The sequence below is a fragment of the Protomyctophum bolini genome (genome assembly GCF_963924005.1).
Source record: "Protomyctophum bolini genome assembly, chromosome: 23".
In the NCBI taxonomy this organism is placed as follows: domain Eukaryota; kingdom Metazoa; phylum Chordata; class Actinopteri; order Myctophiformes; family Myctophidae; genus Protomyctophum; species Protomyctophum bolini.
In genome coordinates this window covers 13,532,383-13,549,185 of record NC_137884.1, presented here as the reverse complement: position 1 = coordinate 13,549,185, position 16,803 = coordinate 13,532,383, and the positions used below count along the sequence as shown (strand labels likewise).

The following is a 16,803-nucleotide window of genomic DNA, read 5'->3' as shown; positions in this document are numbered from 1 at the left end:
TGCTTTAGCTTTAGTGTATTGTGCTGTGACTGTCTTTCTGCTTTTGATTCTGCCATGGCAAACAATCCAAAGCTGTTTCAGTGTTTCTAGGGTTAGGTTCTATTCTATTCTATTTTCCCCTGTTCTGTTTTATTCTATTTCTATTCAGTTCTAAAGTGTACAGAGTATATCCTATCTGCCCGGTCATTACAGTCCGTTATACCTCCGTTATACATTGTTTATTGTTGGTGCAAACAGTGAAGACTTTATGTAACAGTTACCAACGTTAACACAGTATGTGTACTAAATAAATAGGTTCACCGTAAAGCTTTACTGAGGGCACATTCATGAGGCTTATATATAGTATGTCTGTGCAGCAAACTAGCTTTCTGGCTACAAGAAAGAGCTGCCATAGCAACCACAGCTTTGACCAATTAAATAGCTTGGCATAATGCCATTGGTAGTGTCTATTGTGAACTGTGAATGGAGTTTCTGTGAATGGGATAAAAGTGAACATTCTGAAGAAAGCCGTTTTAATCCAAACGTTAACAAATACAGCTTTGACTGGGAGCCTTTAAGCCACAGTGACCCGCTTTCCACCGTTCTTTTTAGTTCTTAGTTAAAATTGGTGGGAAAAACTAGACCTATATTAAATTGTTTAATGTATTAATTTACAAGTAAATTAATATGTATTAATTTGTAATATGTATTTCGGAGCTCTGGCTCATGGACTAAAAACCAAAAACTGAACTGGTTCCCATTGGGAACCAACTGGTGGAAAAGGGGTCAGTGTGCAGACTTGAATGGGGAAAAGAGACCCACTACCTTATGAGATCTAGCGGTTGCATCTTGTAGAAGCTTTTGGGGTGAGCCCATTCTTGGTAGAGTAGAAACCTTTCATTGGGGTAGCCATCTTCTTCTGACTTGATGTTGAAGCTACACTGAGTAGGGAAACAGCAAACACTACACATTCGTATTCCACATTTCACACACATTGGAATTATATGACGCTTCTTTTTGCAAACGCAGTGAGCACTTACTATGAGACCTAGCAGATCATGTCTGTCTGTTTGTCTGTGTGTCCGTGTGTCTGTCCCGCTATCCAAATATGGAGTGTGTTGCATCAGCAATCACTCAGCTCCATATATGGGCACAAAAGGGGCCAGGTCCACATATGCAGTAACAGCGGGACAGACACACAGACAGACAGACAGACAGACATGATCTGCAGGGTCTCAGCTGCGTTCGCTTCCCGCGTTTGCGCGTCTTACTGGTTAAAGATGTAGATGAGCTAGAGTGCATTGGTTTTGTCTAGTCATTTGGCTGCCGTGATTAAGTGGTCAGATGGAGGCATGCTTATTTGCGTTTACATTATATTTTCAATATTAATGTTATATATACACAAAATATTCAATTATTTGGGGCTCAGCTATTTTTCTTTTAAAGCTGGTGCAAATAGGGTTAAAGTGTTCTTGCTATATTAACCCTCAATGGACCCCAGAGACCCCGCTTTGAGAAGTACTGCTGTAATTAATTACAATAAAGTGGCGTGTCTGACTGAGTGAAACGTAAGCTTCACAGATTCACTCACATCATGAAGGGGATAGGCAGCCTTGTACACTCCACCATCCAGTAACTTTGTGATGCCAAACTTCTTTATGTTAGCTCGTACTTCATAAGGTGCACGGCTGAGGATGTAGTAAGCCTGCAATACATTAAGAAAATAAATCAGATTAGCATGTTTAATATTAGTGTTTAACAAATCCTGTTTTCTTTCTTGCACATTGTAATGTATTGTACTGTATTGTATTGTAGTCTTGCACTACCCCCCCGATCAACATAATGTACCATGTTATATGACAATAAAAACATGAACCTGAACTTGTGCAATGTTTATGAACCATTTTCTAATGTTGCAAACTGTTGTTAGCGAGACGTATAGTACCAGCTTCAGAAAAGATTCCCTGGAAAAGTAGATACTATGTTTCATATTCTGAGATATTTCCCACAAAAGATCTGCCGTTAACGGGACTTCACCATCCTGCTCCTCATAGACGGCGTGAAGAAGGCATCATGGTCCTTAACGTAGAAGTGCTCCAGGCGGTCCTTCTCGAAGGGAGCGGTGAAGAAGTCGGCCTCCTTGGTGATGATGTCCTCGCTGGGGTAGAAGTACTTGGTGAGCCAGGAGATGTAGTTCCACGGGGAGGGCCGGGAGGACAGGTCGTTGGGCTGGATGGGCAGCTTGATGTGCAGCACCTCTGCGTACGTGCACAGCACCTCCCAGGGCATGTGGGCCTTCACAAACAACAGCTTCTCATCCACCACCTGGAGAACCGGATGATAATGGTTATCATTAGTGATGTTGTCTAATAATACTTTATATACAGTATATCGTCGCTGTGGGGTGGAAACATTAGAATGTCCAAGACTGTCACATTGCGACACGCTGTGAGCTTGTAGAACTGCTATTTTTTGCTACTTATGTGTGACACATTATTAATATAATTATTATACTGTATATTTATCACATATTCAGCCTATATGTTATAACATAAAGGGCTAACAGAAGCTGACCAATCACTGCAAGATAAAGTTGTATCTTCCCTAGTATAGGGGACAGTAGAGCATAGCAATATAAAACAATGAAAAGAGACAATAAAATATAAAACAGAGCATACAATAGCACAGAGCAGGAAATCAATATACAGGTAAATCAGGTGCAGTTTGAGTTTTGAGGAGGGATTTAAAAGCCCCAATTGCCTCGGCAGATCTAATATGGAGGGGCAGCGCATGTTCCAGAGTTTGGGGCCCGCAGCGGCAAAAGCACGATCACCCCTGCTCCTCTTACTAGTCGTGAACTCGACCAGCAGCAGCTTGTCCACAGACCTTAATGCTCTAGATGGGACGTAGGGCACAATTAGGTCAGAGAGGTAGGAGGGAGAGAGACCGTGAAGTGATTTAAAAACAAATAAAAGCACCTTAAAATCTATTCTGAACTTAACAGGGAGCCAATGGAGAGAGGCCAGAACTGGGGTAATGTGGTCTCGTTTTTTGGTTCCAGTGAGAAGACAGGCAGCTGCATTCTGCACTAACTGCAAGCGCCTAAGTGACGCCTGGTCGATACCAGTGTACAGAGAATTGCAGTAATCAATTTGTGTGGGAATGAAGGCGTGGATGACAATCTCGAGCTGTTTGGGGGGAGGTATGACTTGATCTCAGCAATAGTTCTAAGTTGGAAGAAACTCGTTTTTACAACGGATTTGTTTGTTCAATTTAAAATCTTTATAAAAAATGACACCGATGTTTTTAACAAAGGGATGTATATTAGTATTTAACGCACCTAGGGTGCAAGAGGATGTGGTGGAATGGTGGTCAAAGATTATGGTTTCGGTTTTATTTTCGTTGAGAGTGAGGAAGTTGGCATCCATCCAGGACTTGACATCGTGTAAACAGTTAAGGAATGGCTGGAATGCATTATTAGAGTTAGATTTGAGCTGTATATAAATTTGTATTTGTAGTGTGAAGAACACTGTAAAGCGATTTGAAGGGTCGAAAATAAATGCAGTCCGTTTACCATTTACCATAACCATGTGTAAAGAAACCAACACAGTGCATTAAACAGCATTCTTTAACGGATTATTACATAATGGCTGTGTAATGATGGGGCTGGAAGCATGCTGCACATAAAACTGTTTTTGAACAACTCCCCGCTTCCCTGTCCACATTGGCATGTGGAATCTTGGATGTTATTCAAGTTATATTTATAGCTAAACAAAACATCAATCCAACTTGACAGAACCAGGGTCCAAAAGACGAGGACTAATGTTAAATAATGTTGATTTGTGGTGTAATTACTATTCTGAAAATCAGAAATTCATGCATACATTAAGATGCATACATGATTTATTTACATTTTAACAGAGAATAGTATTTTTTTCCCCAATATCAACTAATTTGGCTCCAACCGCCAAAATAAATTTTGTGTCGAGTGCAGGCCACTTATTGATCTCAACATAACATGTGCAGTGTGTCTACTGTCTATAGTGAGTTGTACAGGGTAGTTGAGAGCACATAAAAACATTAATGCATGAAGGGTTAACCACTTAAACCCTGGGGTCTACACTGGGTCCCCTCCTTTTCCCCCGCACTACACCAATTAAATCTCTTTGGCATAAACAGCCGATATCCCACAATCACACATCGCATTGTTCTGAAAATGTCACAGAATGTTCGCCAGAAAAGGGATGGCTAGGGTTCATGTGGTTAAACTTTTTTATCAAAAAGACTACTGTATACCAGAAAACAACAGGAGGACATTTGAGGAGAGCTATCTTTTTTCGACAATCTTCATGCCCGTCTTAAAAAATGGCCACATTGTGCAGACTGCCTTGAACTTACTGATCTGGTGGCCTCCAGCTCCATTCCCATCTGCATCAGACTGGCTTCAAAGTATTCTCTCCGTCTCTGTGGGGGAGAGGAGAGAGCACACAGGAAGTGGTCTGAATGAGCCGTTGTCTCTGAATATTATGACCAAATTCATCGATGTATTTATTACGATAATGGTTCTACCTGTTGGACTCATTATCACCCAAGAAGACATTTAAATTATTATGAATAATTAAAATGTTTCCTATACAATTGGAATACAGTGCATTAACAAATGCACTGTATGTGACAATGGCAACGTCACAGAGTCCACTTAAACGGCAAGAACATCGATCTGTACCAAACAATGTCTACAAATACATTTCATGGTTTGCTTATTCTCGCTTTTTGACGACTGAGGCGAGATACATACATAATACTCTGGAAGGGGAATTTGTATTTGAGTATAAAGACCCGCACACCGTCTGCACTAGCAATACAAACTTTATTGGCATTTATTGCAATACAAACTTTCTTCAGGCATCACAAGCGATGCCTGAAGAAGGTCTTTGACCGAAACGTTGCCAATAAAGTTCATATTGCAGGTGCAGACGGTGTGCGGGTATTTGTGCACTTTATGTGCATTTTTTCTGAATGTGCATAAGACTTTGTTGCGTATTTGAGTATTTTAAAATCTATTTGGTAACTGTCTGATGCTCTCCACCCAATTTGAGCAACTCAGAACAAACACCACAAATCATTTGCAGCTGAGGTAACATCTGACCGAGGTCTGTGTGTAGGAAAAACAAACTCAGGGAGTGTCCTCTGTCCTGGCAGACCGTATTGCATCCTGCAGACCACATTGTTTTAAATGAGGCCTTGGGATTAAGATGTGGGATTGAAGGATTCCCACAGGTTCTGCTGTAGTGCTGCTCTCGCGTGCAGGCTAGCAACCACCTGTTTGACCCATATAATGCTTCAGGTTGTGACTGTCTTCCAAAACAACATGGTACTAATGGCTATTGTTTTTACCACTTAAAACCTATACTTTATTGATCAGGGTCTCCCAGGAGCCTGTACTTGAGCCACTCCTTTTTTCCCTCCTGAGTTTACAAAGTGTCACAACGCAGCATGTTGTGAGCTTGTACATGTGCTATTTTAGTCAAATGTTTGCCTATTACCAGTAAGACACCTGAGGGCGAGAAGCGACCTCGCCCTATAAGGGCCTAGCAACTGCCTGGGTGACAACATACTGCTGGGCGAGCGCTGGCGCTTTGTGTCAGATCAACATATGGAATGAATTCTGTACTGGCCATATATGGAGTGTGTCTTCAGTGTACAAGGATTGATGAGGTCAGATCAACATATGGAATGTCAGAACAGGTCAAATATGGAGATCTAAGGGTGGCAGCGGGGGCAGTGTTTGATGAGGGCCCGGTAGGGTGGGCCTTCATTTTGGGGCCTATTGAGAACTCTAGTTTTCACCGGCTGCCGGGCATGGCTGCACTAATAACTGTGGGGTCTAGACTAGTATAAAATGGACAGGTATCAGTCAAAGGGAGACATCGAAGAGGAAGGATGGATGGGGAAGGATATATGGAGGCAACATATGGAATGTCAGAACAGGTCAGCTACATATATGGAGATCTAGGGTTTGAGGTCAGATGTAGAGTTGCTGGCCAATATTGATGGTATCAGGGATCTCCATATATGGGCTTAATATTGATGACATCAGGGATCTCCATCCCTGATGATGTCAAGAGGCATGACCATAATGGTCATGCCTCTTGGGGATGACTAACTAACTAACTGACTGACTGACTGACAGGAAATGTATGTTTTCATAGTAAATGCGACCTGTGGTCGCAATTATAATAATTAGTATTATTAGGACATGCCCAGAATAGAGACACATGTGATTAATCTTGCTAGAAACCAATGTTACCAATCACGTCTTAAAACTATTCTATTCCTTATTCTATTCCTTTTCTGTATCCTGGCTTCTGCATCACATCACTGCTTCTTGGCCTCGCTCACTAGATTACATTACATTAGATTAGATTGGATTGGATCTTTATTGCCACATGACCGGAGCTGGTGGTTAGCTGCCTTTGGTACAGCATGAAGTAAACATTACAAAACCCACGTAGGAAGAGTCTAGTGTAAATCTCTGATATAGGGAGATTGGGCAGTCATCTTCTCTCCTTTTGACCCGCTGACATTGCTAGGTGATTTTTCAGCCGGTTTTAAAGGAAGCCAGTGATTTGTTTGTTTTGAGGGAAGGGGGCAGGGCATTCCACACCTGAGTGGCAGTGCTGTGGAAAGTGAATTTACCCATATTTGTTCTATATGTGGGTGGCACCAGATAATTATTTATACTCCCTCTAGTGTTGTAGCTGTGAGAGTTGCTCACCTTTGTGAGGTAATCGGTTAAGTAAATGGGGACTGAGGGCACATGAGGGCAGGGCTGAATTTACTATTTTGAAAGTCAGCCCCATTTTCAACTGCTTGACTCTGTCTTCTACCCGGAGCCATCCTATGCCATCAAAATGTGTTGCATAGAGGTGGGTCATGGGCTCTAGGCCTAGGAGGAGTCGAATTAGTCGAAAAGCCTTTTTGAAGCATTTCCGTCTCTCACTCAGTGTACAGAAACACTCTCTCATATCTCTGTCTCTATTGCTTTTTGTTCTTTTTCTCTCTCTCCTTCTCCCTCACCCCTTCTCTCTCTCTCCTTCACTTGTTTCTTATCTTTATCTTTGCATCTTGTTTGAATCCCTGGACCAGCTGGGAAATCCCCACTGGGGATGTCGATATCGCTTTCTCATTCCATTCCACTTCAAGTGCCCTTGAGCAAGACACTTGACACCCAGTTGCTTTGTAGCAAAAGGTACAAGACAGTAGCCAAGTTGGCAGTTCACACGTGTGTATTCACTGAGTGTGTTGACAATCTGTATGTGTTCAAAGTATTCTATCTTACTCCCAACTCTGAGACACAGTCACACAGAGCCAGAGAAGAACTCCCTTCCCTTAACAAATATTGAAATGTTGCTAAACTTGCTAAGTTGAGGCTTTGATTCCCGGACACTTATGAATCAGTATTTGTCTTTGCCTACCTCCCTAGAGAACACCCTAAATAACACATGGAACAATGTTGATTTATGGTTTAAGTTCTATGGCATTGGCAGATCAAATGCTACCTCAAGCTCTTACCTTCTTCCTTTGGAACGTGTGTCGCTTCTCAAAGTCCTTTTTGTCCTCATCCTCATAGACCAGGACAAAGTCGATCCTCCTCACGCCGTCGTTGAAGAACAGCGAGTCGGGCTTGTCGTTGAACTCGGCCTGGGAACAGAAAGTGAGCTCGTCCGGTAAGTCTGGTATGGTCTCCAACTCGTAGTCCTCTTCGTCCATGATATCGTACATCCCTCAGAGTGCGGAGAAAAGAGCTCTGTGCTGTGTAATGCTGTTTGTTATATGGCGACCTTGTGTGTTCCATCCGTGAGTGAAGTCACCAGAGAGAAGAGGGCTGGGTCAACAAACACTGTCTGTCACCCGCCCTTCTTCTTGTTGCTCTCCGAGGATCATATTAACTGTTGGCTGACATACAGCCCACAGTGGAATACGATAAACCAAAACACATGTAGTGTGGGTGTTGCTCTTTGCAACATTGGGTGTGTGTGTGTATGTTAATTTAAAAAAATCTGAATACTTGCCTACATAATAATGTGAAATGGAGGATTTCTTATGCAATGGCTACTATTTCAGCATGTTAACTTTCAAGGAAGAGAAAGGCTAATGATGTTTAGGCAGGTTTCATAACTGTCCACAGCCCATGTCTGAGACACAGATGGAGCAGAGAGAAATGGTACCATCGTACAGTAACGTAATGAGCATTAGTCAGGACCAATGAAGGTTGAACATGAAAATGGTTGGTGTGCACCTTTTTAAGTCATACTATGGGTTGGGTTTCCCCATCTCCACGGTATGTGAATGAGTAAATATGAAATGAACAGTACTGTTGACTCACCTGTAGAACCTTGGTTACTGGTGTTCCCTCCTCTATAGACTTATACGTTGGTAAAAACTCCTGGGTGTAAACTATAAGGTAAACAGAAGAAAAAACAAAAGCATCACATAAACGAGAATGAGAATGAAATCATCGTTACAGGCAGGGCTGGAGACAATTAACCTTCCTAATTCAGAACTTTTTCAATTTCACTAAATTATACTATAGCTGTATTGCTGTGACATTGCCAAAGCATCTCCGGGGGTCCCCGGCCAAAAACGTTGAGAACCCCTGTGCTAGACCACCTTCATGTCAACTTTGAACACACCATACTGTATATTATAATGGGCATATTGCAGTTTGAGTTTAACTGATTGTGGTCACCATATTGTATTGTGATATGGCATAAGTGTTATGATCTATCAAATAAAAAACAAAACGTGATTGGGACATCCCTAGTCACCATATAGCCTTTTCTGTAGTGCCTCGTTCAGTGAATAATATACTGTATGCCCATCAATTCTGCACCTACTGTATCATTTAAAATGTTTGTTTGTTTTTCACATTTTAACCTAATGTCTTTGGTGGGTGTACTACTAGGGAGCAGCACAGCCTCTAGGCTTTCATACTCTGAAGATCCCTGCAGACTGCTGCGTTTCTTCGGTAGGGTTTCAGCACTTTTCTGCCGTTTTTCAGAAAAATGGCAGCAGTCTGCAAGGACCTTTAGTCTTGTTTCCACTGAAAAACTGCCAGATGATGCTTGGTGACCTGCCACGTGGCCTTCAGAGCAGACAAATGCACCATTCACAACCAAAGACTTAATCACATAGACATACGGTAGAATGGAACATAATAGGACATCCAAATTATGGCAGGTCACGTGGGTGCAACACTTGGCTAGAGGCTGGTGTTAATTTTCCTGCATAATGGAAAATGAAATAATTGCCATAGTCTAAGCTTGAAGTATGATGAAGTGACAACAAATTATTCAGATTCAGACAGATACTTTTATTTGCCATTGTGTATATAGTACACACATAGGAATTTGTTTTGTGTTTGAATTTGATGTGTGTTCAATTCTTTTTTTCACAAAAAACACAAAAACCAACAGACACAAGATAACACCATGCAGGGAAAATAAATATAAAGTGCAGAGTTATAGTTCATATAGTGCATCAAAGTGCCGGTGTCACTATGGCAGGGGTGGAAGGGAAGCCACAGTCATTGAGCAGCCTATATGGCAGCTGAGGGGAAAAAGCTTTATCTGTGGCTGGCTTTCATAGCCTTCGGCAGCCGCAACCTTCTCCCGGAAGGGAGCAGGGTGGGCGGGGTCGGGCATAATTTTCCTTGCTCTCCTCAGCACCCTGGAGTCGTGCAGGGACTTGAGGGAGGGCAGGGGATGGCCAATCACCCTCTCCGCAAGTAGTTTGATGTGACTTAGCGTTAATTCTGTGCTGAAGAGCTGAAGAACTATTAGAAAGTACAATTAACTTGTAATTCAGATGATGAATACTGTAACCCCATGGATATTCTTTTCCTCAGACAAGAAAAGGTGACTGTGTTCGAGCATAACTCTTGACAGATTTTTTTTGATTGAAACCTTTATTTCAGGGGAATCCAATTGAGACCAGTGTCTCATTTTCAATGGCACCCTGTATACAAACAAGAACATTTACAGCAATGATTTTACATACATGACATGGACAGAAAGTACAAAAGATATAATACACAAACATACACACAGAAACAAAACCTTATAACCAAATAAAAAGCAGGTGCATATGCCTTCCTCTAGTGTGAGGTCAGTTAAGAGTCTTTTAAAAATAGTAAAAGAGACAATTTAAGGACATCCAACTTCAATTTGTCTTGACAATTATTCCATAACCCTGAAGGCAGTATTAATTCTGTGTATTATCTTTATTTATTCAGTACAGGTTTATGCTGAGCTGAGCACACAATCACATGCTTCTTTTCTGCACCACCCCAATTCAGATTAATGCGCAACACATGTAAACTAAGGCTACACTGATTCACAGCTAGTAGCTAGAGTCCCTGGAAAACTGCACTGTTCTAGTGACCAGGCAGCTACACTGTCTGCGAGTGACTCAGGTTTAAGTGCCTTTGCTAAAAAGCACCCGTTTTACTGTTTTACCCGTTTTACCCGTTTTACTCAGTAAAAGCACATTTACTGAGGGGTGGTGGCCTGGTGGGGCGTTACTAATTCATTTTCTCTGCCAAGATTTTCCCTGTTGGAACCAGGGGATTAAAACTGCCGATTTTAGCTAGAACTTGGCCAGCTAGCCAAGTTCCAACTATCACCACCCTTATAAGAATTCTTTAATTTAACATCAAAAGAGACAAAGTTGTACACCCTCATTTCATATCTCCTTTGGGAAATAATAAATCATTCACCAGCTGTTGCAGTTTCGTTGCATGGCCATAACAAACAACTAGTATCACTCCCTCTTTTCTGCTCCATATTAATCTTGCAGCGGTCACATTGCCTCACTAAGAACGCCACATACTTAACACGTTACTTCCAGTAACAGTAACAGTAACAGTGCAGTGGCTGGGACATAATTGTATTACGAGCGTTGCATCAAATCTTTACACAAACAGCAAAGAGCAGACACATCATTCATCGCTGCGTTTGCAATGCATGTTTCCACGTTCAAGCAGTACATCATGGGAAAGCTAACTGGAATCAGATGTTGTTTTGAAAACACTGCCCATAGAGACGGAATATAGAGTGGAATAATTGTTCCTCCATTTTCCTTTGTGCCATGCTATTAGGCAGTTAATACGTCTGAACTGCATTTTGTCCCAAGCTGTAAGCCTACGGTATGTGTAGCTTTCAATTGTATAGCGCCAAATCACAACAGGAAACTTTACAGAGACCCAGCGTTTCCCCCCTGAGAGAAGAGAGAGAGAGAGAGAGAGAGAGAGAGAGAGAGAGAGAGAGAGAGAGAGAGAGAGAGAGAGAATTGAATTGAATACAGAGATACAGAGAGAGAGAGAGAGAGAGAGAGAGAGAGAGAAAGAGAATTTAATTGAATACAGAGAGAGAGAGAGAGAGAGAGAGAGAGAGAGAGAGAGAGATCTTTCAATCCATTCGCACATCCTTATGTATGCAGCCAACACTGTACTGTACATTCTTTTCCCACTGTACCCACCCACCCACCCAGTCACTTCCTCCCTCTAGAATATCCTTAACAACAGACAGCTGTAAGGAAAACAAATTAAGTTCAAAAACACACCGAAGAGAAGGCAATTGCAGCATCATTCTTCTCAGCAGAGAAAACAACAAAGACACTAATCTACAGTATGCCACTGAAGGTTAATAAACAGTTGTTCAACACTCAACAGTTCTTTGTTTGACTCTTTCTGTTTTGTTCACAGAAGCAGAATATTACTGAAGAATGAAGAGAGGCAGGATCGGGCAGGTGGTCAGCCACTGCAGGCCTCACCTAGCTGGGGCCATAGTTCTACTCCAGTGAGCAGCAGTGTTGTTTGGGTTCCAGTTTGGGTTTATATTTATTCACAATTTATGCACACAATACACTCCACTCATCCATACACTGCAGACACTATTGATACCTACATATTCACACGCCATCGTTGTTTTGGTTCCGTTTGACGTGTCTACTTATAGTATACTGTACACTACACAAGATTACAGACCAGGTCCATATATATACTGTGGCATAATAACCATGGAAAATATCAGTAGGGTTGGAACACCTGCACCTGCAAATTACACATCTGCACAACAGTCTATAGCTGTTGTATACAGAAGCATCATGCACACTGCACAGTCGCTTGACTTCATTCTTGAAAATCAGGCATTTAGACAGCTTTCCTGTTTAGTGCCAGCCAAAATCAAGTGTCTTCCTCTGCTTCTGATAGGAAATGATGTGCCGCAGCCAGTGTGTGTGTGTGTGTGTGTGTGTGTGTGTGTGTGTGTGTGTGTGTGTGTGTGTGTGTGTGTGTGTGTGTGTTTTCCTCTGGAATTCATAGCAAACTGAACCAAACCTTCTCTGTCCACTGCTTCCTTTATGAAAAGAATGTATGTGGTCTAAAATAAATCACTTTGAAAAGTCATATACCGGTATATATATTTTGTGGATAAACTATTCATCCAAAAGTACTACTGAGCCTACTGAGATCTTGATACAGTAGGTCAGTAGCGGCTACTGAGAGCATTCGATGCTCTGATTAATCAGATTTGGTCCCTTTCAATGCATTGATGGCACGGAAACGGGTGAATAATGACAAAGATGCAAAAAGTGAAGAAACATTACATTATCGTATGCAACACTATATACAGTATAATCCGCACTGTACCGTATCAGTAAGGGGAAATTATACTGTGAGCGTTCAGCAAAAATAACTGATCTACAAGGTCACAACGTGTTCCATGCCAACTTAAATAAAAGTGCCTTAAAGGAGAGTTCCGTGAGTGCTGGTGAAATTCTCTTATGGAAAATTCATTATCATTATTATTGTAAAGTAACTGTTCTAGACTGCACCCGTAAGAAAGCTCAGTAATATTGAAACGAGTTTGAGTCGTGCTCGCACCCTTTGTGATAAGATATTTATGTTGCCATGACATTCCATGCTGATGGCATGGCATGCACACAAACTGGCTGAGCCACGCAACCTGAGCCCTTTTTTAAAGATATATCTGGGCCATTTTAAAATGCCTTTATCCTCAGTGTTTATTTAACTGAGTGTGTACAAATGTAACCAAATGGACTGTGTTACACACCGAAAAGTGTTCAGACATCTTCAGCTACTGCAGCGCTATAAGCTGCAACCACCACAGGCTTTATGAGCATAAATGATTCAGTACAAGGAAACTCATAGCCGTATGACATCCACTCTGATGAACAATGCGATAAAGCACCAATCAAGTCCATTACACCAGAGTACAGACCCAAATGATTGGATCATAGAATAGAATAGTAAGTAAGTAATTAAAGTAATCACTCAAGGCACAAAACAAAGGTGTTTGTATTGTAGATAAAGCATGCTATTTTTGGGCCACATTACCTCCCCTGTGTGTGAATTGTATAGTGCGATAGACACAACACCTTCACTTAAAAACAGTGCAATGGTTCGCAAATGTTTTCATGTCAAGGACCCCCAAATTAATGTATGTATCCCCATCTGAAAAGATGTTTCCAAAATAAATCTTGATAAAAAAGCAGCAAATCTACAAGCTCACAGTGTGTTGCATCGCAACATGCTACGATACTTAGAGTTAAGAGATCCGCACTGAAATTGGGAGGTCGAGGTTCGATCCCCGGCCGTGTCATACCAAAAATGGGAACCAATGCCTCCCTGCGTGGCTCTCAGCATCAAGGGGCAAGTCCCTGTGACATACTAGCATCATTTCCAGGGGGTGTACTTAGCCCATAAGCTGCCTTACGAGCCACATGGCTCGGCAAGGCTTACTAAACAGGAAACTGTTTAGAGCAGAAACAGGGCAGTGGAAACAGGGCAGAGGAAACAAGTGCAAAGACACATCATTTGAACTAGTTTTTCAAAATAGTAACAAATGCCCAAAAGGTTTAGGCATAAGGGGTAAGGCAGCAAGGTATAGAGACCCTGTATCCACTTGGAAGATAACAGAATGATGATACATCATCTACTCATATCAGGAATATTTGAATGTATTTGTTTTCCTTGTTCTTTCTATCTATCTATCTCATGTTCTTATTCCCTTTCCTGAAAAGTGAAAACTACAAATGATGGGAGCTTGTATGGACAATCATTTCACCCACACCTGTAAACCTGTGACCAAACAATGTGATGTGACAATAAAGTTCAGTTGAATTTGATATACATGTATGATGAAGTGCTTGAGAAGGGGAAGTATGGTCAGGCTACCGAGCAGAGGTGCAATAACAACAGGTTTAGATTAGAAGTAGAACACACGTGATTTTCATGTCATGTCATGTGTTATTTAAATCAAAGATGAGACAATACAGTAAGTCTGTCTGCTCTCCAACCGTTGCTTAACCACCTAAGCCCTATGTGTTTCATCACACGGCAGAAAATAGACAATCTACAAGCATACAGCATGTCACGTTGCAATGTGTTGTGAGCTTGGTAAATCTGCTATTTTTGTGTATTTTTGTCCAAAATAAGACAAAAATAAGCATATATCCAAAATTGCTGTAATAAATGAGTGTCTTTTGATTGATTGATTGACTGACTGACATCTTTATTGACAAAACGCATACGCATAAACATTTGTATCCATCAAAAGGATAAAAACAAAAAATGTAAAATAATCTTGAGAGATTGTTTCCATTGAGGTCATTGTGGAATGTAATGCATGGAATAAAGGCGCATGGTGTATAGCCTACAATAATTTGTGTCTTGTCTTGTTGTCACTCTCTGTCCTCTGCTCAGGAGTTTGTGGTAATACACATCGTTTGTTATACAACTTGCAAATACACTATCAATCCACCATATGTTGTGAAAGTCTTACACCACATGATCCAACAACTGAACACGAGATATTATTGTTTGCATGATAGAAATGGAATTCAGGGAACAAAGCTTCATGGTCAATGACTCAGAGACAGCGGAATGTCTTTCCACTTCCAGTGTAGGCCAGGGCGAATGAATGGAAAACTAACCCTGCTTTACTCCCATGAGCAGTCTACACAGAAAGCACAGCTGTCTGCTTTCCCATGCCCGTGTTAAAGAAGGTGAACTATTTGGAATAACTATCATACAAACCATAGAACTATATAGCTAGACTTTCACGTCTAAGGATTGTGTTTTGGATGGATGGATGGAGACTTTCACGTGATTGTTGTTTTGTAAGTAATAACGTAAGATGTGTATCATGTGTGTCAGTGACATGTACTGTACAGTGGGGTGAGTTAGGGTATGAGGGTTCCAGGGTGTCCAGCTAAAATGATTGATAGTGAGGAACCAAATGAACCCTTACAGATCTGTTAACTCTGGACACAAAAAGAGCAGCTGTCAACTCTCATAAATGGTAAATGGTGCATTTATATAGTGCCTTTTATCCAAGGCTTTACAGAGATTGTGCATTACATTCACCCATTCACACACACATTCATACACTGATGGGAGCAGAAACCATGCAAGGCACCAACTAGCACATCGGGAGCAATTAGGCCGGGGTTCAGTGTCTTGCTCAAGGACACTTTGACAGTGGGGGAGCCCGGGTTCGAACTGGCAACCTTACGGTTACCATCCAGCCATTCTCAATTAAGAATGAAGTCTGGTAGCCTAAGCTGCAGCACATGCTACACAGGTCCTTTGATGTTATGAATATGACCGTGAGACACACTTGTACAAAATATATTACACAGAGGTTGAGTTGCAAAAGTAAATAACTTGTTAAATTGTCACACACACACACACACACACACACACACACACACACACACACACACACACACAGACATGATGAAATGTATCTTGCGACATGATGAGTCTGACAAAGCACAGATCTTGAAGACTTAACTCACCGAGGTCTTCTTGTATTATCCCCAACTCTGTGTCTCCGTCCAGATCCAGCATCTCTGTTTCGTCCATTTCGTCCATTTCTAGGATGTCGTTGTCGCTCATCTTCTGTACTTTATTATAATAATGCGAGGAGGGTCTATAATTCACATCATTTGATTTTGAAGACAACCCACCCCCAAATAATACACGACAATAAAAAGGTACATTAATTTGCTCTAGCACCTACAGCTACGTCCTGTGCATATTCAACTTTAGCCGAACTATTGCTAAGTATAGATCCAACCCCAAGAGCAAGTTGTAACTTGAAAGAAAAGAAAAGAAAAACGGGTGGGGTCGGAGCGACTGGAGGAGGGATTTTAGACGTTGTTGGCGAGGCAGATTTTTTGACAGATTGTACGTTACGCCCACCCACAGCCAGGCAAGAATCTAGACAGTCATGCATCACACAAATATTCTTGCCAAATGCCAAACTGGCAAGAATAAATACTTTTAAAAGTACACTAGCAAACATTACAATAAGTAGGCCTACAGTACATGACGTAATGTAGCCTATTATGTGTGTCTTTTGGGCGTATTCTGGTATTCAGAACGGAGTTCAGGTTATTTACAGTTACTTTTCAGGAAACTGAATCAATGGATCCAATTCCGGTAGTTATTTTTTGTCACGATGTCTTTTTAATACTTTTATTAAACCCTCTGAGTCAGGCCTCAGACTAGCCCTGAAATATAGCCTCAGACAGACTTAACCATTTCATTAAACTTTTTATTTAATAAAACAAAATTGCACAAATTACGGTTTCGGTTAATATTGATACTTTTGTCACACTGTAGGATACAAAAAGGGATAAAGGTATTGTGTTATTATAAGCAGAACAATGTACATTTTGAAGGTAGTTTTGAGGCAGGTTAATGAATGTGCACATTAATGACATTAACTACGT

At 41.3% G+C, this 16,803-nt stretch overlaps 1 protein-coding gene across 1 annotated transcript in view; it reads right to left on the bottom strand.

Moving 5' to 3' along the window:
- Positions 1-16,138, bottom strand: part of ano6 (anoctamin 6) — a 28,711-nt gene extending 12,573 nt beyond the window's left edge. Inside the window, exons 1-7 of the mRNA XM_080757444.1 lie at positions 15,865-16,138; positions 8,369-8,439; positions 7,555-7,683; positions 4,378-4,443; positions 2,017-2,304; positions 1,571-1,684; positions 805-920 (exon numbers count right to left, since the gene is read on the bottom strand). Of these exons, the coding sequence (XP_080613570.1) occupies positions 805-920; positions 1,571-1,684; positions 2,017-2,304; positions 4,378-4,443; positions 7,555-7,683; positions 8,369-8,439; positions 15,865-15,964 (884 nt within the window). The 5' untranslated portion in view covers positions 15,965-16,138. The remainder of the gene's footprint in view (positions 1-804; positions 921-1,570; positions 1,685-2,016; positions 2,305-4,377; positions 4,444-7,554; positions 7,684-8,368; positions 8,440-15,864) is intronic.
- Positions 16,139-16,803: the final 665 nt, after the last annotated feature.